We start from the raw sequence: 27,124 nt of genomic DNA, 5'->3' as shown, positions 1-27,124 counted from the left end.
ATCCTGCTCTATCAAACTCACATGCTGCCATACATTTTAAACATTCTCAAATAATGATAAGACTATCTAAACCCAGTATTTATCAACATTTGGTGTTTGTGGTTTTCTTCTTAAACCTACTCACTATTGAGTTGAATGATAGTTTATCATCTAATCTACAGCTGCTGTTCAAGTTGATTTGTATATTTTTGATCAATTTTCATTATCTAGTAGGCATTCACCTAGAGCAACTCTGTGGGATTGAGTTTTGCCACCTTCCCCCATCCTCTAAGTTTATTTTCAGCTCTTTTAACCTATGGAGTAAATGGAAAAGTACACTGCAAAGTACTGCTAGCATATCATTTTCTCTCTATCCCTGACTATAATGTTTTGCTTTTTGATGGGTCTCCCTACAATGCTATCTTCTGTGACTAGTTCTCCTATTCTGTGCTGGTAATATTTATATTCTGAGAGTGACAAATTTCAAGTAGCTACAGAAACATAAGTTGAATACTTTTTCTATAAAGCAGATTTTAAATTGACTAAATATTTAAATGTTAAAGAAAAATTATCCAAAGTAGGAAACAGGGCAACTATAAAGTAAACCTCAGGAAAATGTGACTTCATAAAGTTTAACACTTTTCTGTAGCAAAACTAAATAAAGATTACTACAAAATGCCTTATTAAAAATAAACAAAACTGAAAACTTCAAGACCTTAAGACAAATGCCATATATAACGTCAAAGGAAAAATTATAAACTAGGAATAATATTTTAAATGCATATGAAGACAAAGACTATTTCCTTAGTATACGCAAAGAGATTACAAAACTAGAAAGAAAAAAGATGAACTTAATTAGAAAATGATCCATACAAACCTAGTAAACATGTGAAAAGATGCTTAAATTCACTTGAAATTAAAGAAATGTAGATTTTTTAAAAAGAAAATGTTTCTCATTTGGGAGATTTAACAAAGATAATAGTGTTGGCAAAGGTAGGGGAAATAGATATACAATTGGCCCTCGAACAATGCATGGGCAGAGGACAGCAACTCCTTGCACAGGTGAAAATGTGTGGTGTAGTGGTGCCTGAGTGGCTCACTCAGTTCAGCACTGGACTCCATGCTCATCGTAACTCTGCATTGGGTTCTGTGATGAGTGTGAAGCCTGCTTAAGATTCTCTCTCTGTCTTCCTGCCCCCCTCCCCAACTTGCATGCGCACTCTCTCTCTCTCTCTCTCTAAAAATAAAAAATAAAAAAGAGAAAATCTGTGTATAGCTTTTGAGGTCACCACTTAACTGCTAATAGCCTACTATTGACCAGAAGCCTTACCGATAACATAAGCTGTCAGTTAACACATATTTTGCATTTTATATATATATATTATATACTGTATTTTTACAATAGTACAAGCTAGAGGAAAGAAAATGTCTAGAAACTCATAAGGAAGAAGAAATATATATACAGTACTGTGCTGTATTTATTGATACTGTTAAGTTAACATTGTTTATAAAAATGAAGTGTCTGTGCGTACATCAATGCTGTCTTATATGATACAAAAATACTATAGCTATTATATGTATTACACTAGATATCAAAAATGAAAAGATAATTTGAAAAAGAAATTTATATTTATTTACAAGTATGATGATTCATGCATTGATAATGAAGAAGCAGCGATATGATTGCCTTATGGTAGCCTAGCCACTAATGAATGAATCATAAAATTTTTATGGCATAAAGTATTACAATAATATTCATAATGCAGTATCGGACACATTGTTATTGTTTTAAAAGCCACTTACCTGTGATGATAGTCAGTTTCTCCAGTGATGAGAGAGAGAGAGGCACACTGTACAGTAATGTAATCCTTTGAAAGCAAAGTTATAAGGCAGTAAGAAAATGAGCACCTTACTAATTTTATATTAAATATCACTCATTTTATGCCTATGTGAGGATAGGCTACCACTTCCATACAGGTTTGTGCATGATGTCCCACATGATTAATACGTAGTCACTGATGATGATGATGATGACACAAAACCATCTCATACAGTTCTTGTACAGTTATTAGATTTTCACACAAAGACACACAACGCTAAGTTTATTGGCTATATCGATTGGCTATGATGATTATTTACTATTTGTTAAGTGGAAGTGGATCATCATAAAGGCCTTCATCCTCATCATTTTCACATTGAGTAGGCTGAGGAGGAGGAGGAAGAATAGAGGTTGATCTTGATGTCGCAGGGGTGGCAGAGGTAGAAGAGGTGGGGGAGTTGGAAGGAGAGGCAAAAGAGGCAGGCATGCTTGGTGCAACTTTACAGAATATACACATAATTTCTGTCTGACTTTTCTGGTGTTTTCATTTTTCTAACAATGTTGCTGTATGATACCAATCAGTCCTTCTTCCACCATTTGTTTTAGTTTCAGTGCTGGGTCCATGTCATGAGGGAAGTCAAAAGCAGTGTTAAGTAATTAGAACCCTTCTGCCACATTGACTAACGTCAGTTTATTTTCTGGCACTGCTTCTTCTGTATCTTCTTCCTCATCATCTGGTACTGGTTCAGAAGTACTCCTCTCCATAAAGCTGTCATCTGTTCATTCTTTTGGTGTGGTGTCTATTAGATCTTGAATGTTTCCAAAATGCTTATCTTGAAACTGTCTCCTCCCACCTCTTCTGCTGTATCTCCAGTCTTTTGCATGATTTTTTTAAAAATTACATTTGTTGTAAGTCATATGAAGTAATGCAAAACATTTAGACACATGAATAGACACTTTTACAAAGAGCACAGATGGCCAACAGATGCATGAAAAGATGCTCAACAGCACTGACCATCAGGGAAATACAAATCAAAACTACAATATTGCTGCACACCTGTCAGAGTGGCTAACATTAACAACACAAGAAACAACAGATGTTGGCACAGATGTGGAGAAGGGGTAGCCCTCTTGCATTTTTGGTGGGAATGCAAACTGGAGCAGTCCCTATAGAAAACAGTGTGGAAGTTCCTCAAAAAGTTAAAAAGAAAACTATCCAGCAATTGCACTACTAGATATTTACCCAAAGAATACAAAAACACTAACTCGAAGGGATGCATGGACCCTCATGTTTATAGCAGCATTATCTACAGTAGCCAAATTATGGAAATAGCCCAAATGTCCATCAACTGAGGAATGGATAAAGAAGATGTGATCTATCTTATCTATTAATCTTAACAATATATTAATCATTGATCAATAGATAGATCACATCTTTATTGATCAATAGGTAGATAGATATAATGGAATATATTACTCAGCCATCAAAAAGAATGAAATCTTGCCATTTTCAATGATGTGGATGTAGCTAGAGAGTATTATGCTAAGTGAAATAAGTCCGTTAGAGAAAGAAAAATACCATATGATTTCATTCCTATGTAGAATTTAAGAAACAAACAAATATAGGGGGAAAAAAGAGAGGCAAACCAAGAAATAGACTCTTAACTATAGAGAACAAACTGAGGGAAGGTGGGTAGGGGGATGGGGTAATTAGGTGATGGGGATTAAAGCAGGCACTTACGATGAGTGCCGGGTGTTGTATGTAAGTGTTGAATTACTAAATTGTACACTTGAAACTAATATTACACTGTATATTAACTAGAATTTAAGTAAAAACTTAAAAAAGAAAAAAAACTATCTGGACACAGTTTTCTCCAGCAGGAATTTATTGTTTCAGACTTGCTGGCTTTCATGGCTGTTTCTATAGCAATGATGGCATCTTCAGTGGTGTAATCCTTCCAGACTTTAATGATGTTCTCTCTGTTGGGGTTTTTTTCCATAGGATTGACAGTGCTTTCCATAGAGTACCATGTGTAAGGAGCCTTAAAGGTGTTTTTGACCCCCTGATCTAGAGGCTGAATTAGAGATGTGTTTGAAGGTAGACCATTTTTATGCCTTTGTTGTTGAACTCATGGGGTGGATGGGGGCATTGTCCAGTATCAAAAGAAGGATGCTTTTCTTTTCCCTTTGAGGTACTGATATTGAGCTGAAAAAAAATGGCTTTTTGAATGTGGTTTTAATTGCTTTCTACAGTTTTTTTAATTTGGTTTATGGGCTGTTGGAACTGTAATTTTCAATTGCCTTCAAAGAACAAGATTTAAAATAATATTTGCTCTCACTGAACAGGTTAGATATCTCGGTTGCTCTTGGGTCAACTGGCTTATAGATTTTCACACACACACACACACACACACACACACACACACACACAAGTTTCTTATTAGATTTTGAACTTCTTAACTCGATTCAGCTAATTATGCTTAATACCCAAGATTCATGTTACTGTACTACAGATTTTTTTTTCATAGCAATAAATCTTCAGTTCATTATGATTCCACCCAACAAAAGGCCTGCAGAAGTGATTTATTATTTGGGTATTTGGAGATGATACATTTGATGGTTTTTTGGAAAACTTTTTTTTTTCACTCCATACTCAAATGTGCTTTATTGTCAAGTGCATATTTAGATTATCCTCTTGAATTGTAGTGGTGATCTGTTTTTATTGTGTTTAATAAAATTTGACTCAAAATCTTTATTTGGCATTTTTTTTAATGAGTTAGCCAGAGAAGTGCTGCTCCTTTTCCATATTAGTCCTTCATTTCTTACCTAAATTGCATTTAGATTAAATTGTTTTTTTTCTCTGATTTATAATACCACAAAATAACTTCAGAGTTGATTAAAGTTGAGTATAACAATTAATGTTTTAATTTCATAGAAGATCTCATTGTGACATTTTTCCTGGTATGTAAAGCAATGCTTTCGTAAAAATGCATATATTTTCCTTCTTATTTGTAAGATTATATTTAGTGATATTCTTTTCTTTGATTATCAAAGACTCTCACTGTAGGCAGTGCTATTTCTTATGCCTAAAAATGTTTCTGAAAGTTGCATCATTACTGCTACTTGCCCAGTTGAATGTACAGAAAGTTTCTAGTCTCCTGCTTAAGTTAACCTGTATCAAGCACATGTGGATGCTTTCTGGTAAGACTGTAGTACAGAATGCATAAAATTTTTCCCCAGGAAATTTGCAGTGAAGCAGATGCTGTATGGATTTTTTTTCTCCCTACTCCATGAGCTCTGTTAATTCTGTCTTCAGTAGGCCTAATGTTTGAATAAATCAGATGTCTACTAAATCATTTTCATGCCAAGAATTTCAGGATTTTGTACCCTAGTATAGCTTGGTCTTATTCCTTACTATAAGGAAGCTTAATAGTACTGTAATTTAAGGTTTTGGTTTTTAAGATAGAATTTGAGTGATTTAATGCATGGGTACCTTTAGAACCTGATAGATAATCCCATTGCCTTTCTTTTTATAATTAAAGAATTCCTAAACACTTTGAAAGAAAGAAAAAAAAAGGCAATCCCCTTACTGTCAAGGTACTTCGTGACTTCAGGGACAAAACACAGATAAAACCAATCCAGAAAAAGGGTTTTTGTCCAAACCTTCTTGTATAACCACAAGACCGGTCGCTGATGTTTTCTCGTTTCCCTTCAAGTCTTGGGGGTTAGCAGCTTTATAGGTAATTAGCAGCTTTAGAGGTAAGGGCAGTCCTGATCATAAAAGTGACTGCATTTGTACAAACCCAGTAGAATTAGCCTATCTCTTCCTGCCTTAAGTCCTGGTGCTTGCTTCTCTTTCTTACCAATCCTGTCCTTTGGCATTTTTGTTTTCAGAATGGGGCACTTCCATCTGCATTAAAAACCTATTCAGACAGATATCCTTTCTTTTCAGTGATTTTCTTGGTGGTGTCTGGGAACTTGTCTGCTGCCTCTTGGTTGGGCAGAAGCTGCTTTTCCTGTTATCTTGACATTTTTTAAAGCCACACCTCTTTTGAAAATCCTCAAATCATCCTTTGCTGGCATTACATTCTCCAGCGTTAGTTGCTTTACCTTCTTTTTGGTTTAGGTTGTCCTATAATGACTTCAGATTTCCTTCAATCATATTAGAGTCTATAGGTATGACTTTCTTATAGCAATCCTGCACCCACACAAAAAGCTGCATTTTTAATACGAGATAAAAAAGTATTTCACAAAAAGTGCAGGGTTTTTGTGCCTGCTGGTGTAGCTACAGTGATGGCTTCCCAAATTGTCTTTTCTTTTTTTACATTGGCCCTTAATGCTGGATTCATTTATTTTGGAATGGCGGGCTGTAGACCTCAATCTATAGTACATTTTAAGCAATTCAACTTTTTCTTATACTGACATGACTTTTTTTCTGTTTCTTAGGAGCACTGCCAGCATCACTAGTGGCACTTTGTATGGGTCCTATGGTGTTATTCAGGGCTAACAGTATTGTATTCAACATGTTGAAAAATATGTGAGCACCACAAGAGATCACTTTTTGCTGTGGTAGGCAATTTAGTGGAGAGAGAAACTGTTCATGTGGAGGAATTAGTGTCACACAGTGTTTTAAGCAGATATTCGCAACACTTGAGCTCACTGCAGCAGTAACAGGAGATGGCTACGAAATTATCACAGTAGTACTGTACATGCTACAGTGAATTTTATACAGTTACGATTCAGTACTACATTTTTATGTGTGTTTACATTTCTCTCATCTGCAAATGGTGCCATGTGCTATCTGTAAGTGTGTGTGTGTGTGTGTGTGTGTGTGTACATTTTGATACATATTAACTTTGTAAATATTTTATTGTAGTGAATGATAAGATACTGGCTACATATGTTTTATTCACTCATGGTATACCTAACTTTTTCCTAAATTTTTCCATACTTCTAGACCACACGGTACATATGTGTATTTTTTCAAATTGTTGCAAATCTCCAAAAATTTCCAATATATTTATTTAAAAAAATCTGCATGTAAGTGGACCCATGTAATTCAAATTCATGTTGTTTAAAGGCCCCTGTACTATTGGGGGAGTTTACATTGCTAAAACTTTTCTGAGACTACTTGATAATTTCAACCAAAACTTAAATTGCACATATTCCTTGCCTTAACAATTTCGTTTTCCAGGAATTTATCTTGGCATTTGCCCAGAAGTACATAGACGTATGTGTATATGTTTTAATTTATTATGTAATTGTTTATAACAATGCAAAAGTGGAAATGAGTTAAATGTTCACTAGTGAAGACTGGTTAAAGTAATAGAGTAGAATAATATTGTACAGTACAATATTGTACAATAATATTGTACTCAGTGAGTCCAACTGTGCAGGTTGGTAAAAGAGGGATTTTCTTTTTTACTTTGTACTTTAAATATTTACAGTGAGAATGTGGTGTAGTAATGGGAAGGGAAAATAGAACAATATGTAGTTACATCAAAGGTGATCTATACTGGGCCAGTAATCTATGTGATATAGATCCTAGATCTCTAAGCCAGCAATAGACAGTGGAGACAGGATGCAGTATCTCTTTTTATGCTAATTGATATTATATTTCAGCTAAAAAAACAAAATAAATGTTTTATACCAATTTTTGCTTGCCAATCAGGACTATATGATTTAAGTTAGATATCCCTTTTTATTTCTGGTTTGTTAGCTTTTTTTTTTTCATTTCATTTTGCTGTGTGTGTGTGTGTGTGTGTGTGCGCGCGCATGTGCATGTTTCTTTTTAATTTTTCCTATGAGTTCTCTGGCAAATTTGGAGTGAATCCATGAGAGATGTGAATTAGATGCTTTTCTAAGCTGAAACCATGAACTTTCTTTTTTCTTTCTCTTGCACTTGTCTTTTTTTCCCACATGCTTCTGTGCATGTGAAATTGACTTTGCCTTTTATTATATGGGCATTAATATGGAATATCTTTATAAAGAAATTCACTTTTCTTATGATAGTTGTATCTTTAAGGTGATGAAAGTATCTATATTCTATAAAACCAGAAACTGGGACTAGAAAATTTACATTTTATTTGTATATTGAAGTGTAGATTTCCAATAACTCTAACAAAGTCATTTGAAATTGTTCAATAAATACTACTTTTTAAAAAGAGTTGATTCATCTTCCTGAAATGTATGGAGAAAAGAGTTTTTTTTGGTTTGTTTTTTTAGAGCATGACATTTATTTAATAATGTTAGTAAATGATAGAGGACTCTATTCTAAGTTTTGGGTTTTTTTTAATGTCTAATGAAGATATTTGTTAAATTATATTTGGCCCATAACCAAGTTACAATTTTATGTCAGTCTTTGTGCTTTTTGTCATTTGAAACAGATATACTGATATTTTTTTAAACTGCATGTTCAAAAAAACCCCTCATGTTTTAAATTAATTTATTTCTGACATTGAAGAATATATTACTTTCAAATAGTACTTGTAGTAGTTATTTGGGGAAAAATCAAGTATCACCCAAATATCAGTATTTAGGAGGCATATTAATAACAAAAATTTACACGGTTCTCATAGTGTCACCTAGCACTCTGTGTTGCACGTATATTAACTCATTTAATCCTTACAACACGCCTCCAAGGTAGGAACTATTATTATTCCCATTTTATAGATGAGGAAATTGAGACATAAGATTTACCCATGGTCATGTGATTAGCAGAAATACTGAGCCAGACCTTGAACCCAGACAACATAGCTTCAGAGTCCACAGTCTTCACTATGGATGGTTACTAGCATCAGTGCTTAGTAAAGAGTCAGTAAATTTTTGTTAGACCAAAACTAAAAGAGTGTAGCATTTAAAAACAGGATCACTTAAGCAGCATTTTGTTTACAGTACAGGGGAAACAATATACCAAACTTTTCAAAAAAAGGGAAAGGAAGAAGTAGGATATTTGCATTATTCTAGATGATCGTTTTCTTGATTCTTTATGAAGTTAAAAGATATTTTAGATGTTTTTAGATGGCTATAACCTTTATATGTATGACACTTAGACACAGTGATAGAACCCTTGAAGCTTTTTCATCTAATGTTTTATTCTGCCTGTTTTGTTTCTTTATCTATTCAATCAAGAAACATTTAGTGTCACTAAAAAATGTGCTATTAAATTTGACACCAAGTATAAACTGACTTGAACAATTCTTTAGTGCTATGTGAAGCACTATAAATCTGGAAGGAAATGGGATATTTAAAATATATTTCATTCATTAGGAAAGATATTAAGAGGAACATTCAGGGAGAATAATTTGGTTTCCTTCATTTCAAATGTACAGTTTGCCTTTTGCTATTGAGATCTATAAACTATGTGTCATAACATGGAAGACATTATTTGAGTGTATGGTTAACATTACCAGGGATCTTCACCTCTGTGTGTAGGCAGCCTTCGGTTCCTGTTCCCTATCTCCTTTGTCTTAATTACCTTGTTTTCTCTCCTTTTTCATACTTTATTCCTCTCTGTCATCACCTTTACTCTTCTCTGTCTAGATATAACCATAATTATTTTTATTTCACTTTCTTAAGTTTATTTATTTGTTTTGAGAGAGAGAGAGAGAGAGAGGCACAGAGAGGGAGAGAGAAAGAATCCCAAGCACCCCCACACTGGCACTGCAGAGCCCGACATGGGGCTTGAACTCATAAACTGTGATATCATGACCTGAGCCAATACCAAGAGTAGGACACTTAACCTACTGAGCCACCCAGGCATCCCAGCCATAATTAATTTTTGATGCAGGTAATGGAATGCTAAGATATTTATACCTCACAGAAAGGAAGTCCGGATTATCGTGCCCACTCATAGCTTACTGTGGGAGAGGCAACTTCCAAATATAAATAGTTCTACGACTCATCTCACTACCAATGTCATAGGAAGAAGAGAAGGGAGAAAACACATCCCCTGCACAGTGACCCACAAAATATTTCTGAACATGACCTTCAGCATCATCAGGGTGAGAGGGGCTTGGATGAGTGAGGTTCTTGAAGGCCTGCATGAATGATGCTAATAACAAGGCTATGAATATAACCCAGCAATTCTGACTCTAGGTTCCATGGTATTTCAATAGCACTACCTTAAAATGATCCTTCTTTTTATATAAGAGGTAATTCTTGCCATATTGAACATAATAGATGACAATAGAGGGTCATTTGATTTCATCCCTCACGAATCACATTCAAAATTTAACTCTGTTAAGTTTTCCAAGTTTATCAAGATAATTTTTAGTGCCTTATCTAAATCTGTCCAACTGGTTCTAGGAACAGTTATGGTCTTTTAAAAAATCACTTACATTAACTCTTTGCACTTTCAACTTACAAAAGAATTAACTTCCGGATTTGTATTGAGTTGATGAAACTCTGAAGAAATGTTATCATGTCAGTTAGAACTATTAGGACTGGCAATAATCTATGCTTTTTTTTTTCCTGCCTCAGTAACATTAGCATTTACAGGAAAAGAAAGGTTATATAGGCCATTTCTGGTCATGTGTTTTACTTTAATCTGCTGAGATACACATTTTTTTTTCTATAAAACCAATGTCAAAGGTGGTCATGAAAAGCTCAAGCCTCAAAAGTAAAAGTCTACTTTTTTGATAGAAAAGAGAAGGAAATGCATCTCACATAAAATATTAATTAACTACCTAACGGTTTTGTGGAAGTCAGTCCTTGGTCAGTATGAATAGATGTATGCATATTTCTACATCATTGCTGAGATTGTAAGTTATACTTTTTTTTTTTTTTTTTTTTTTTTTAGAAACAGGAACATCCCTAACATCTTTAGGGAAAACAGTACTTGAACAATCTTTACCTAGCACACATTTAATATAAACTGTTTATATGTGAGACAAATTTAGGCACTCTAGGGGTGAAAATACTTTCAAGGCATTATGGCAACCCTGCTGTTAGGGGGGGCGCTCAGTGATAAGGCCACACATGGATGAATGTCTTCAAGGTAGATGCTAACATTTTCATTCACTTTCATTAGCTCGTATAGTTTCTCATTGATTAAAAAATATTCATTGATCACTTAGTGACTGCAAGGCACTTGCCATCACTGAAGATACAATGATCAACAAAATACTTTCTGAACCTTTCAAAGTTTACATATACCTATGCGGATGAATGATATTAAACAAGTGATTGAAGATTTATTTAATGGAAAATGTAACAACTGCGACAAAGTTAAGAGCGGTGTGTCCTAAACGTGTATCACTGGAGACCTGACAGCTAATGGATTCAGGAAAGGTTGAGACCCACAGGATGAGCAAGAATTAGAGAACAAAGCCCACAAACCTCTAGTCAAAATAGCTCTTGAGTGAGATAGTCTAATATCCTGGATAGTACTCTAGAAGTGAGTTATAGTTTATAATTCTAGTGCCCTCAAAGGCAGAGAATATTATGACTGAGGTTACTAGTTGCCAACCACATACAGATATAAAGATATATTTATCTTTTTCTTCCTTACCAACAGAATCCAATTTTATTTGAAGAGCAATGTGCCCAGCTAAAACAATTCCTTTTTTCAAGTTCTATTATAGTTATAGGGTAGTTATTTGACATACTTTTAACTAATGCAAAGAAAGCAAAAGTTATGGGACTGGGAAAGTTCTTCAGAGAAAGCTGTTGTGTTATTAAACATATTTTTGCCTTTTGTCCTTTACTTTCATTTCTGAAATGAGAATGTTATGGTTTGGGCTATGGTCAGTATCTTGAGAACATAAGGATGAGCTAGTCTAAGAATAATACAGGAGAGGAATGCCTCGGTGGCTCAGTTGGTTGAATGACTGACTTCCGCTCAGGTCATGATCTCATGGTTCTTGAGTTTGAGCCTCATGTCAGGCTTGCTGCTGTTAGCGCGGGTCCCATGTCAGATCCTTTGTCCCCCTCTTTCTGCCCCTCCCATGCTTGCACTCCCTAAAAAATAAATAAACACTAAAAAAAAAGAATGGTACAGGAGGAAGCATGAAAGGGCCTAAATGTCCAATGCTATTGTGGTGCCCCTATGCTCCTGGATTTTTAATGTCAGCTTTCTTTGAGAGAGTAAAAGGAAAATTAATCTGCAAATATATAAGGTAAATAGAATCTTATTTGAGGAAGCATCAGATAGCTATATACCTTCTTCCTGCTTTTACATTGATGAAAAAAGAAATATATATTCAAATAAATATATTTGTTTAATGAACTCTTTGTATGTTTATATGTTTACAAATAAGTATACAGTATACTTATATTTATGTGTTTATATAGATAAGTATATTTATATGATAAGGAACAGAAGAATTGAAAAGTGAAGGCTGTCACTTCTAGCTAGGGTGATCAAGAATGGAAGAGGACCTACTTGAGCTGGGTTTTACAATTATAAATTTGCCTTCAAATTTAAGAAGACTTTTACTGCCAAAGATAATTTTCTGAAAAATTTCACATTGCACTCAGGAACCAATGCATGTTTCCCGCAGAATTCTGTCATGTTTTAGTACAATAACTTATTTGCAACTGTGATGCAGATGGTTTGAGACAGAAGACCTAACGTTTAAAGAGACAGTACAGTTGTCAGGTATATTTTAGAGCCCTTAGCAAGATTGTTTTGGTAGTAAAGACAATAAAAGGATAGAGGGAGAGATGTTAACAATGGTTATAACTGATGATTTTTAGATATGGGAGAGGAAGGTGAAGAAAAGTAAATGCCAGCTTTCTGTTTGCAGACCAGGTTAAATAAGGAGTTATTATAGGTAGGTAAGAAAGGATAGAAGGTTGGGTAGTTGGGAAAGGGAAGATAATGAGTTTTACTTTAAGGCTATCTGAGGCTAATGAAGTGGAAATGTCAGCAAACAACTGCAAAATTGTGATTCAAGTATGAATTGTATAATGTTACATTAGAGAAAGTAGGTGAAATCAGTGGTTTTATTGTCTACACGATTTTGTCCATCAGCACTTTTTGTTATACTTTACTGAGCCTGAAGTACCATGGTGTAGCTTACAATTTTAGTTCCTTTCATAAACCAACATTAGGGTAAAAAGTCTTTTCTGGTGTGCTAGGAGATTATGGCAAATAAAATCAATATTTTCTATTTTTGCCTATCACAAAACAGTATAATTTCCTATCTATATGAATATTATATATTATTATTTTTTTGTTCTAAAATAACACTTATTCTTTTCTAAGTCAGATATTTAAAGAGGCATGTGGGGGCGCCTGGGTGGCACAGTCGGTTAAGCGTCCGACTTCAGCCAGGTCACGATCTCGCGGTCCGTGAGTTCGAGCCCCGCGTCGGGCTCTGGGCTGATGGCTCGGAGCCTGGAGCCTGTTTCCGATTCTGTGTCTCCCTCTCTCTCTGCCCCTCCCCCGTTCATGCTCTGTCTCTCTCTGTCCCAAAAATAAATAAAAAACGTTGAAAAAAAAAATTAAAAAAAAAAAAAATAAAGAGGCATGTGTTCAGGATGACAAATGTTAGGAAAGCTGAAAAATGGCAAGGGTAATGTGATTGTAATTATAATTTGCAACACGCAAAACAAAGATAATTTGATTATTATCTGAAATGCCTTTATTCTCTACAAAGCCCAAATGAAGCAACTTGAATAAGCATATTGGTAAATTGCTTTAATCAAAAAGTTTTCTGCATATTGAAGCAAACTTCACTACATTTATGACCCATATATATATATATATATATACATATATGTATATACATATGTATATACATATATATACATATATATGTATATATGTATATATATGTATATATATATGTATATACATATGTATATACATATATATATACATTTGATTAAAGATTGTGATTCAAAGCTTTGTTTGAAAGTTTCATTGAAGTCTGCTTAAGTCGCTTAACTGATAGGACAAGCTTCATTAGAAAATACATTCTAGTGATTTTTTTAATAATTATATATTTGGGATTTTAAAATACATTTTTAGACTGGAATACACTCAGGTAGGTAGGAAATAACAGCCAGAACAATTTACCCAAAAGGTGTAATGAAAGCTTATTTCAGCCAAAGCATAGTGATAATTCTTATATTATGCTACCTACCATTGTATTGATATGTTTGTCCCTAGAAACAGAAAAGAAATGAAAATAGATATGAAAGAGCATTTACTGTATAACTTGAAAAGAGTAGTTGTGGTTCAGTTACCCACAGTGTTAAGTCTAGTGCACGGATTTCTGTCATATGGCTCTTGCTGTCAGGTCTGTTGTAGACTGCTGGGGTTCGTCCTTCTAGTGACGGTTTACCAGAGAAGTGCCACAAGACTAAGATTCCACTCTGTCTTTGTGGCTCTGCCCTTGTCACCCTTTTGAGTTTCCGGTTGAAACCCTGAGGGTCTCTTATTTCTTCCTGCATGTTCTACCCTCTACTCTCAAGTTTCAGCTTTACTCTTCAGCTTTCTACTCTTCCAAGTTCAAAATTTGTCAAATACCTTGAAGAAGAAGCTTGTATTTGGGCATGGAGAATTTTACAGGGGCTTCAACTTGCTTGACAGAATTGAATAAGGTCACAAAGTATGTGAAATAGTTTTTCCAAAACATAAATGCGGCGACCTGCTTTCCCTTGAAGCTGGTTGAAACTAGTGATTTTTTTTTTTTTAACTGTCTGGGACATTGTCTTCTTGTGATTCTCAACAACTTGACTACTTTTCAGTTTTGTTATTGTTGTTTGTTTGGTTCTTAACATACTAGCAGCTTTCCCTTTAAATATCCAGTTGACATCTCTCCAGGCAAGGAAGGTATCTTTGAGGTTACATGCAGTGTCACACCTAATAGGAATAATAATAAATAATAAAGATCAGAGCAGAAATAAACAATATAGAATCTAAAAAAACTGTAGAGCAGATCAACGAAACCAAGAGTTGGTTTTTTGAAAAAATAAACAAAATTGACAAACCTCTAGCCAGGCTTCTCAAAAAGAAAAGGGAGATGACCCAAATAGATAAAATCATGAATGAAAATGGAATGATTACAACCAATCCCTCAGAGATACAAACAATTATCAGGGAATACTATGAAAAATTATATGCCAGCAAATTGGACAACCTGGAAGAAATGGACAAATTTCTAAACACCCACACTCTTCCAAAACTCAATCAGGAGGAAATAGAAAGCTTGAACAGACCCATAACCAGCCAAGAAATTGAATCGGTTATCAAAAATCTCCCAACAAATAAGAGTCCAGGACCAGATGGCTTCCCAGGGGAGTTCTACCAGACATTTAAAGCAGAGATAATACCTATCCTTCTCAAGCTATTCCAAGAAATAGAAAGGGAAGGAAAACTTCCAGACTCATTCTATGAAGCCAGTATTACTTTGATTCCTAAACCAGACAGAGACCCAGTAAAAAAAGAGAACTACAGGCCAATATCCCTGATGAATATGGATGCAAAAATTCTTAATAAGATACTAGCAAATCGAATTCAACAGCATATAAAAAGAATTATTCACCATGATCAAGTGGGATTCATTCCTGGGATGCAGGGCTGGTTCAACATTCGCAAATCGATCAACGTGATACATCACATTAACAAAAAAAAAGAGAAGAACCATATGATCCTGTCAATCGATGCAGAAAAGGCCTTTGACAAAATCCAGCACCCTTTCTTAATAAAAACCCTTGAGAAAGTCGGGATAGAAGGAACATACTTAAAGATCATAAAGGCCATTTATGAAAAGCCCACAGCTAACATCATCCTCAACGGGGAAAAACTGAGAGCTTTTTCCCTGAGATCAGGAACACGACAGGGATGCCCACTCTCACCGCTGTTGTTTAATATAGTGCTGGAAGTTCTAGCATCAGCAATCAGACAACAAAAGGAAATCAAAGGCATCAAAATTGGCAAAGATGAAGTCAAGCTTTCGCTTTTTGCAGATGACATGATATTATACATGGAAAATCCAATAGACTCCACCAAAAGTCTGCTAGAACTGATACATGAATTCAGCAAAGTTGCAGGATACAAAATCAATGTGCAGAAATCAGTTGCATTCTTATACACTAACAATGAAGCAACAGAAAGACAAATGAAGAAACTGATCCCATTCACAATTGCACCAAGAAGCATAAAATACCTAGGAATAAATCTAACCAAAGATGTAAAAGATCTGTATGCTGAAAACTATAGAAAGCTTATGCAGGTAATTGAAGAAGATATAAAGAAATGGAAAGACATTCCCTGCTCATGGATTGGAAGAATAAATATTGTCAAAATGTCAATACTACCCAAAGCTATCTACACATTCAATGCAATCCCAATCAAAATTGCACCAGCATTCTTCTCGAAACTAGAACAAGCAATCCTAAAATTCATATGGAACCACAAAAGGCCCCGAATAGCCAAAGTAATTTTGAAGAAGAAGACCAAAGCAGGAGGCATCACAATCCCAGACTTTAGCCTCTACTACAAAGCTGTCATCATCAAGTCAGCATGGTATTGGCATAAAAACAGACACATAGACCAATGGAATAGAATAGAAACCCCAGAACTAGACCCACAAACGTATGGCCAACTCATCTTTGACAAAGCAGGAAAGAACATCCAATGGAAAAAAGACAGTCTCTTTAACAAATGGTGCTGGGAGAACTGGACAGCAACATGCAGAAGGTTGAAACTAGACCACTTTCTCACACCATTCACAAAAATAAACTCAAAATGGATAAAGGACCTGAATGTGAGACAGGAAACCATCAAAACCTTAGAGGAGAAAGCAGGAAAAGACCTCTCTGACCTCAGCCGTAGCAATCTCTTACTCGGCACATCCCCAAAGGCAAGGGAATTAAAAGCAAAAGTGAATTACTGGGACCTTATGAAGATAAAAAGCTTCTGCACAGCAAAGGAAACAACCAACAAAACTAAAAGGCAACCAACGGAATGGGAAAAGATATTTGCAAATGACACATCGGACAAAGGGCTAGTATCCAAAATCTATAAAGAGCTCATCAAACTCCACACCCGAAAAACAAATAACCCAGTGAAGAAATGGGCAGAAAACATGAATAGACACTTCTCTAAAGAAGACATCCGGATGGCCAACAGGCACATGAAAAGATGTTCAACATCGCTCCTTATCAGGGAAATACAAATCAAAACCACACTCAGATATCACCTCACGCCAGTCAGAGTGGCCAAAATGAAGAAATCAGGAGACTATAGATGCTGGAGAGGATGTGGAGAAACGGGAACCCTCTTGCACTGTTGGTGGGAATGCAAATTGGTGCAGCCGCTCTGGAAAACAGTGTGGAGGTTCCTCAGAAAATTAAAAATAGACCTACCCTATGACCCAGCAATAGCACTGCTAGGAATTTATCCAAGGGATACAGGAGTACTGATGCATAGGGGCACCTGTACCCCAATGTTTATAGCGGCACTCTCAACAATAGCCAAATTATGGAAAGAGCCTAAATGTCCATCAACTGATGAATGGATAAAGAAATTGTGGTTTATATACACAATGGAATACTACGTGGCAATGAGAAAAAATGAAATATGGCCTTTTGTAGCAACATGGATGGAACTGGAGAGTGTGATGCTAAGTGAAATAAGCCATACAGAGAAAGACAGATACCATATGGTTTCACTCTTATGTGGATCCTGAGAAACATAACAGAAACCCATGGGGGAGGGGAAGGAAAAAAAAAAAAGAGGTTAGAGTGGGAGAGAGCCAAAGCATAAGAGACTGTTAAAAACTGAGAACAAACTGAGGGTTGATGGGGGGTGGGAGGGAGGGCAGGGTGGGTGATGGGTATTGAGGAGGGCACCTTTTGGGATGAGCACTGGGTGTTGTATGGAAACCAATTTGACAGTAAATTTCATATATTAAAAAAAAAAAAAACTAATAGGAATAATAATGCTAATGACAACGATGATGGCAATAGAAGGAAGTTCTAGTGCTTGTTATGTATCAGATACCATTCTAAGATTTTTACATACATCAATTATTTTAATTCTGTGATTATGTCATTTTTAGATAGGGACTGAGTTTTCTAGATAAAGTCAGGATACCTTAGATTTACCTCTAATTTGCACTGAGGTATAGCTTTTATTTTATCAGACATTTTGTGGCATTTTCCCTCAGTCCGTACTTACTCTTGTTGCCTCTGTGAGCTGGACATAGCTTCTAGCATTGCCAGCCCCTCACTAGAATGGAATTTTTAGTGCTGTTTTTTTGAATAATTGGCTGCCAGTTCAAAGTTTGTCATTTAAGCCTAGGACCTAGATTCATGTCCTAGCTAAAAAATTAGACCAGGAATATGCGAATCAGGCATTTTTAGTTTTTGGACCAGGACTCAGATTCTGCTGGGAAGTATTTTGAATTTTCCAAATACAGCAACAGGATACAAATAACTGGGGTAAAAAAAAAGCCATGAGAAATGTTTTTCATATCCACTCACCGTGTGCCTTTCCTATTTTCTGTGATGTATAAAGGATCACCCAGAGAGATTTGATGATCTTAGCTACACATACTGTTTTTTCCTGAAATGGTGTTTAGGGTACCATATATACGTATTGTTTAAATTATTGCTATTAGACATTGTTTCAGATTTATCTTACCAATCATTTGCCTAGGAAATTGACTTGAAAAATCAGTCTCTTGGTCAGACAAAATGAGAATTGAAGATGAGTAAGAAGAACTTAGAAGCACTGATAAAGGATAAAAGAAGGTAGTATGTTTTCAGAGAAGCGTAAATACGCTGTAAGAACAGGTGATCATGAGCAAGGGTAATATATTTTCACTTAATAAAAGAGCCAGTGAATCTATTGAAATTTAGGATAACTAGTGTGATGAATTTTCCTGGGTGGGAACACAGTATTTCTGAAGAAAACTGATCACGGATGCAGTTTCTTATTGTTGCTTCAAGACATTAAAAAAAAAAAAAGATTCCTATGTGGCAGGAGCCATAGCAATCAATCATATAGAGGCTGGGCACTGGAAAAAGGAATAGGTGGTGACACCAGGCACGGTGTTCAGGAAGCAGTAACCATAATAATGTCAGATAAGAAAAATAAAGTGTATGGTAGGGACAGTCAAGATCTTTGCAAAGCTTTCCTAAATACCCTTGAGTATGTTGTGTGTATTCACGATTTCTTTGTGCTTTGGCACTCTCTCCCACTTTCCTTCCACATACTACTGAAGCAGCCCCAAAAGATCCAGAAGTCATCTTTGGAGCTACTGCTATTATTGCTTCTCTTCAGCCCACTCTTATTAAATATTCTGTTGATATAGGCCAGAAGAAAACAACTGTTGACTTTTCTTAGTTGACTTTCCGATGTGGCATTTGGTGTTTGACACAGGACTTAAACCAGAAATGTGAGGTTTCGTGTAAGCATCTCTCCCCTAGTCATGTTGAGTGCCCTTACCATATTTCGTGATTCTTTGGAAGTAGAAAATAATGTTGTTGGCATGTGCTTGGAGGTGATGACAAAGGTATGAGAAACCAGAGAAAGTATGTTTTATAAAACATGGACTTTAAAAGTCTGATTTTTCAATATCCAGATTTGTTTGACTTATTTGAAACATTATAATACTCCCCTATTAGTCCAAACTCTGGTAGTTCTGTCTTGTTTGCATTGCAATTGGCTTTTGTAGAATAGTTAAGATTAGCTAAAGCTTTTATAGAATTAGGTACCAATCTAAGTATTTTACCTGTTTTAATTCATTTAATCCTCACAACAACCCTATGATTTATGATGTAAATATTATTATCTTTCCCACTGACAAATGAGGAAACTGAGAATCACAGAGGTTAAGTGGCTTGCTTAGGGTCTCTAAAGAAGTAAGGCACAGATATTTGAAACCCAAGAAGTCTAGTGCTAGAGTGCACACCATTAGCCACAAGAGTCACCTGTGTACCAGAAAATCATTAAAACTTGAAAAGTTCCATCTTTCTACATCATAGAGATGAACAGATATGTTACATATAACATTTTCTATTTTAAAATAATTTGAGGAAAAGGAGTTAAATTTTTTTCATTGAAATAATTAGCTAATAGTTTACAGGCATTAATTGTGCAATGATATTTTATATTTAATTGAGTTTAGAATTATTATTGTAGTTATTAATTTCCATGTGGTTTATGTTGATTAAAAATGTTAATATAACTGTAGAGCATATAAACAGCCATAAATGATGAAAGGGGAAGGCTTTTAACTTAATTGGAATCTTAAAAATGAAATAAGCAGTTTCATTCATAGAAGTGAAGTATGGTCATGTAGAACAGATATAGCAGAGATAGTTCTGCTGCTTATGAAAACAAAAAATTATTGTTCTCATTCCTGTATGTAATTTGATTTTCAATGTGAAATTTGAAAATGAAAGTTTGATCTATATTATAAAGGCTATTTTTTTTAAAGAATATGGATCTAAGTTTCCTAATTCTATTTATTTAACCTTAAATTTTGACAAGCAAATTTACACTTTTATTAGGAGAGCATAAATTTAGGGATACTCTTTTAAATTTCTTTTTTTAAAAAGTGATTAGAAAATTTTCATATTTTTCTACTTATGCCATTGTTTAGTGTGAACATCTATGCTACCTAGTCTTAGATATATTCCATATAAGATATGTTTATGCTCATCCATTGAAATATTTCTAGGACATTCCAGCACCTGGCAGCTATGATGTTCAAAAATCATATGAGATGTCCCAAGTTCAACATAAATACATGCCACCTCGTAGTTTTGCGGCTAAGCTGAAACATACCTCCTTTCTTAGCACAGCTCCTCGGTGCCTGGAGAAAATGACTGATGGGCCAGGTAAGTACAGACTGTGTTTTTAAAGCTATGAGGAAAAAAAATTAAGGTTTCCATACTAAAATAGAATATTATAAACATACCTTTATATTTACCATACCCCTCTTTTAAATGTATAAGATGAAAAAAAATCTGCTTTATTCAGTGAAAGATTTTAGATTTTTTTTAGCCATAAGATTTTTTTGAGTTTTGTGTCCCTTAATTTTACCAAAGACAATGTTACTCATTTGAACTTAAAACTAATAAAGTCATTTTCTACTAGGGAATAACCCAAAATTCTTAGTATGGTAGATTTGTTAGAGGAGAAAGGAATTTAACTATGTATAAGACACACATCATGTTAGTGTCATGGAATTATTTTAATTTTTCTCAAGTATCAAGAAAACATCCATATAAAAAGATAAACATTTATTTGGGAAGGTTAAAATTCCCAAAGTAATTTTGATTTTAAAAATTAGGATTAGTTCAGCTACTAATAATAGTTTTCTTAGACTAAAAATGAATGCAATAACTTTTCCTGGTAATGAGGATAAATCAGGTAAGTGTGTTATTTCACACAGGAAAACTAGATAGAAAATAGGAACAATCATTTCCAGCAGTAATTTAGAAACGTATTACCACTAAACAACCAAACTGTCGTAGTGACTACTTATGAGAATATGAAGAGAAAAAAAATGAAACAGAATGGAGAAACTCTTTCAAGGGTTTTTGATGAAGAACCAAATTAGGAGACTACAACCTGTCAGCCAATGAGAATACTTAGAGAGCCTACAATCCATAGAGGCTTGCTTTGTTTTTCACTGTTCTTTCAAGAATCAAGTATTTTGCCAACGTAAAGGTCCATTGTAAGTCAAATTTTAACTTTGTGTATTTTTTTTTTTTCCTCTGGAGTTTGCTGTACCATTGTTGATTTTGTCAGGTTTCAGCTTTGTTATGAAGTAGAATTCAAACACTGTTAGTGTCCCTGACCACACTCATTATGTGGTCACCCAGAAGTGGAACAGGGGAATTAGTTCTTTGAAATTCTGGTACTATCATGGTCACCATCACCAAGCACAATCAAATAATAAATAAATATCCAGGGGCACCTTGGTGGCTCAGTTGGTTGAATGTCCAACTTCAGCTCAGGTCATGATCTCACAGTTTGTGGGTTTGAGCCCCATGTTGGGCTCTGTGCTGACAGCCCAGAGCCTGGAGCCTGCTTCAGATTCTGTGTGTCCTTCTTTCTCTGCCCCTCCCCTGCTCACACTGTCTCTCTCTCAAAAATCAACATTAAAAAAATTTTTTAAAAATATCCATTTCAGGGTTTCTTGAAGTAAATTATGTTGAACTTCATATTTTCTGAAGATTATTTTTTCTCTCAGCCTTTACTGTTCTCTCCATAAAAATTATTGTAGATGGAATGTATAGGTTTCAGTTAAGTGTCAGGATTGGCACTGTGATTTTTCATTGTTTCAGTATTTAGCCTAGGGCAAGTAAATTCACTAATTGTTTTATTAGTTTTATTTTACAAAATTCAGATAATACTTGCTGTCTACTTGGCTCTCATGAGAATATTAAAGATTAATAAGACAATTTCAAAGTCATCTCCAGAAGCTCTGAAGCTCCTTAGAAGTATAAAACCTTATTATAATATGAAATATATTTCTTCTTGTTGTCAAGCCAGCACTAGCTTCTGAAACAATTTGGGAGAGGGGAGTATCTTCATTATAAAGACAGTTATTATTTGAATTCAAAGACATAATGACTGTCAAAGTCACTACACAACTGTAGAGTAGCCAGCTTGCTAAGTGAAACGAGTTTATCACACTGGTTAAACTAATAATCCATCAAGATTGCCATCCTGCATCTTAGAAGTAGCCTATAATTCAAAGAAATTACAGCAGAAATCCCACATGCCTCTATAATAAACACATTAGAAAAAATGGATTTCTGAAGCTATTACCTGATATCATGATGTATAAAATTTGATTTCCTCTAAAATGTGCAAATATTGTAGTAATTAGAATTGTTCATTATTTTAAATTTAATCTACTATTTAAGGTGTACCATCCAAAACATGTTTTTAACATAGATTCAATAGGTGACTGGGGCCAATTCAATTAATATCCATGCTTTGTTTTGGTAATTGAAAATTAACTTCCATATGTCCTATTCTCTTACACTTGATTTAATCAAGGAAAAGATATTCAGGCATCATATTATCAACTCTCTAAATAGATTCCTCATTTTTATTGATTTTTCAGTTAGGCTAGGTTTTTTTTGATGAATATGACAGAGAATTCTTGATTCTTTTTAATATATACATAGTAATATGGTTTTCTGGTCTAAAATGAGAATAGCCCATATCTGTTTATAATTCTTAATACCGTTCAACTTTTCCTGGGAATACCATCTAACTAAATATGTTAAGTCTTGTGATTTATAAAAGGAAAATCATTGTTATAAAATAAGATGCAGTGGTAATAGTTCTGTTGGTTATATGCTTTGTGTCAATTTTTATCCTATAGATAATATCATTTCATATCATATCTTAGAATTAGTTATGAGTGGAATGTTTTTTCAAGAAACAACAGGTGTTGGTGACGATGTGGAGAAAGGAAGCCCTCTTACATTGTTGGTGAGAAGGCAAACTGATGAAGCAACTCTGGGAAACAATATGGAGATTTCTCAAAAAGTTAAAATAGAACTACCTTATGATCCAGCAATTTACCCAAAGAATACATAAATACTAATTCAAAGGGATACATGAACCCCCATGTTTAATAGCAGCATTATCTGCATTAGCCATATTATGGAAAGAGCCCAAATGTCCATAAACTGATGTATGGATAAATAAGATGTGATATATGTATGTATGTGTATAATGGAATATTCCATAAGTATAATGGAATATTACTCAGCCATCGAAAAGAATAAAATTTTGCCATTTTCAATGACGTGGATGGAGCTAGAGAGTATTATGCTAAGCAAAATAAGTCAATTGAAGAAATACAATACAATATGATTTCACTCATCTGTGAAATTTAAAAAACAAAACAAATAATCATAGGGGAAAAAAGAGAAAAACCACAAAACACTATATATTAACTAACTGAAATGTAAATAAACACTTTAAAAAAATAAGTGTTTTTTAATCCTATTATTTTTTCATTTAAACATTGGTATTTTTTCTTTACCTTATTATTAATAGGAAGGACCTTTTGGGTTGTATGTCAAATTCTTTATAAGCCAGATGAAATAATTTTGTGTTGTTATGTGTGTATATACATATACACATAAATGAAACTATAAAATTGAATTTATAGAGCATCTTATCCATATCTGTTCCTTGAGTCATGACATTACTAAGAATTGAGTGGTTTGCCTTACAAAACTTAAAGAATATGCATACTGTTAACATTTGTAGTTAAATTGTTAAGAACTGAGGTTGATAAATGATATGAGTTATGAGTTTGGTTGATAAATGAATAATATTCTTATGTTATTTACCAACTTACAGGACATTCATTCATTCACTCAGCATTTTATAGTGATGTATTTATTTCAAATTATTTTAGAACTCTTTTTTTTTAATGTTTATTTATTTTTGAGACAGAGAGAGACAGAGCATGAGCAGTAAAGGGGCAGAGAGAGAGGGAGACACAGAATGTGAAGCAGGCTCCAGGCTCTGAGCTGTCAGCACATAGCCCGACGCGGGACTCGAACTCACAAACTGTGAGATCATGACCTGAGCCGAAGTCGGATGCTTAACCAACTGAGCCACCCAGGCGCCCCTATTTTAGAACTCTTATTAACAGCATGGAAGTGGTTTTGTTATATTCATAAATCAAGTTTTTGCATATATTTAAGAGAGAGAAAATTTATTTTCATTAGTCTAAATTAAAGAGGGAAGTAGTATATTTGCAATCAGTATAAGAGCATTAAATGTTGTGTAACCCATAAAAACACATTACAAAAATTTAATGAAGAAATTATTAAATGAAGTGCATCACATTATAAAGCAACCTACTCTTATTGCATCAAGGTTTAATTCATAGACCTGTGAATGGTTTTGTGATTTATCCAGCTCAGGTAAAGTAAAATTTTTGTTAAGTGAAAAAGGGCTTAAACATTACTTTATCACTCTTATTGACCTGGTTTTGGACATTTAGAAGAGGGAAAGACTCAGCAAGTTTATTTATTTTTTTGTTTTTATTAAAATTTTTTTTTAATGTTTATTTGTTTTTGAGCAAGCAAGAGAGACAGTGCAAGCAGGGTAGGGGCAGAGAGGGAGAGGGAGACACAGAATCTGAAGCAGGCTCCAAGCTGTCAGCACAGAGCCCGACATGGGGCTTGAAACCACAGACTGTGAGATCATGACCTGAGCTGAAGTTGGATGTTTAACCAACTGAGCCACCCAGGTACCCTAACAGCAAGTTTAAAAAGAAAATGAATGAGGGCACCTGGGTGGCTCAGTCGGTTAAGCGCTTGACTTAGGCTTAGGTCATGATTCCCCCGGGTACGTGAGTTCAAGTCCTGCATTGGGCTCTGTGCTGACAGTTCAGAGCCTTGAGCCTGCTTTGGATTTTGTGTCTCCCTCTCTCTCTCTGTCCCTCCCCTGCTCACGCTCTGTCTGTCTGTCTCTCTCAAAAATAAGCAAACATTAAAAAAAAAAAAAGAAAATGAATGAAAATATTGAGTGTGAGAAACTGGGGACTCTTACACAACATGATGGGAGTGTAAATTGATAGCAGTGATTCTCAAAGGCAGGCTGGCACAATGTTTCAAATATATGCCATTTAACCCCAAAATCCTACTTCTGGGATTACCCTAGGGAAATAATAAATGATATGCCAAAATTTAAGCATCGAGGAGATTCATTAAAGAACACTAGTAATGAAAAGTTTAAAATGTTCTAAAGAAACAAAAATGGGGTTTAGTTAATTCTCATACATCAACTGGATAGAGTCCTATGAAAATTTTTCAAATGGTGTATGTATTTAAACCTGGTAACAAGATAAGATTCATCTGATTAATCGTTAACAAATATACACTGAGGGACTCTTATGTATTAACCACTGTTCCAGGGCCTTATGATAAAGCAGTGAACAAAATAGAAACATTGTTTCATAGAGTGTAATATGAGATGTAAGAGACATTTAATGGATTAGACATTTAAGAGAATAAATAGATCAATAAATTGATAGATGAAAGAAAGCAAGGAAAAAAACAAAAGAAGAAAGGAAAAAGAATGAATACCAAATCATTATAAATGCTATGAAGAAAAATAAGAGAGGGAAGGAAGAGTAGGAGTTCAGAGTGGGTTAAGCACAGTTTCAAATAATGTTATCAGGGAAGGCCTACTTACTGAGGAAACAATATATAAGTAACTACCTTAGATTCACAGAAGATTTTGTTTTGCTTTTCAGTTGTTTCCTCTAATAAAGCACATACATTGCTTTATAGTAAGTAAAACTTATTTTAAGATTTTAGGTGAAAAACAATTGAAGTTTAAAGCACAATGTTTATTAAAATAAAATAGTTAAATAAATGAAAGATTCTGCAACATATGCAGCATAGAACACATTTGAAGGCTGATAGTAACAGGTGCTGAGACTTATTTTATGTAGAAAGTATAGATCATTTCTCATGAAAATAACATTGTGATTTCTGCATCACACTCCCATAGGAAATTATTTCAGAAAAAAACTATAATTTATCTTAGAAGTTAATTGAACATATACCATGTTGGTAGTTTTGTTCACTTTTTCAATAAACATAAGTAATACCTTTGATATAAAAGTCGGTGTAGTGTGAAAACTAATTATTTATTCTATTTTCTCAGTGGTTTGTAATATTACAGCTTTAGAAATGCTATAGGGTTTATCAAAATGCAGTTTATCCCTCTTGGTGAGTACTTAACCTACTGCAATAAATACGTAATTTTTGCTGTTGTTTTTCTATAGCTTCCAGAATGCTTCTGGGATGTTAAAATGCAAGGTAATTCTGAGTGTGGGCAAAAATAGATCAGATCAGTATTGAGGATTTGTTGATTCTATATCTTTGTTAAAAATGGTGGAAATATTATTGAAAATGAGCTAATTTTATTCATTTCAACCTCAAGTTAACTTTATTTCATTGGGCAGTTTATATATATTTCAAGTAAGCTCTTTATATACAATTTGAACATGATCATATTTATTAATAAGCATATATTATAGGCAAAATTATCCTATGCCTGGTATACTGAGTTTTCAGAGTTATTCACTTTTTTTTGGAGACTTTGGGAAAAGCTTCATTTGAGAAGTAGAGAATAAGTATGTGGGAGTGGGGGTTGGAAGGAACTTGTATACAGTATTTTAGAATATAAAGGATAATATAATCAAAGTCTGACATAGAGTTATAGCCTTAAAGTAGAAAATGATGTAAAAATGTAAGAAATATTTGACAACATGTGTATTTTATATAGACAGGTAATATATAGAAGAGATCTTATCTTATACATTTTGTGGGTATAGCATTATATAATGGAGTGAATTATAA

General features: G+C 34.4%; 1 protein-coding gene across 1 annotated transcript in view; it reads left to right on the top strand.

Moving 5' to 3' along the window:
• STPG2 (sperm tail PG-rich repeat containing 2) overlaps positions 1-27,124 on the top strand; it is a 594,553-nt gene that overhangs the window by 208,894 nt on the left and 358,535 nt on the right. Inside the window, exon 11 of the mRNA XM_049630905.1 lies at positions 20,443-20,602. Coding sequence (XP_049486862.1) covers positions 20,443-20,602 — 160 coding nt within the window. The remainder of the gene's footprint in view (positions 1-20,442; positions 20,603-27,124) is intronic.

This window comes from Panthera uncia, chromosome B1, assembly GCF_023721935.1.
Source record: "Panthera uncia isolate 11264 chromosome B1, Puncia_PCG_1.0, whole genome shotgun sequence".
Lineage (NCBI taxonomy): Eukaryota > Metazoa > Chordata > Mammalia > Carnivora > Felidae > Panthera > Panthera uncia.
The sequence above is the reverse complement of the archived record's forward strand: the minus strand, read 5'-3'. Positions and strand labels throughout refer to the sequence as shown.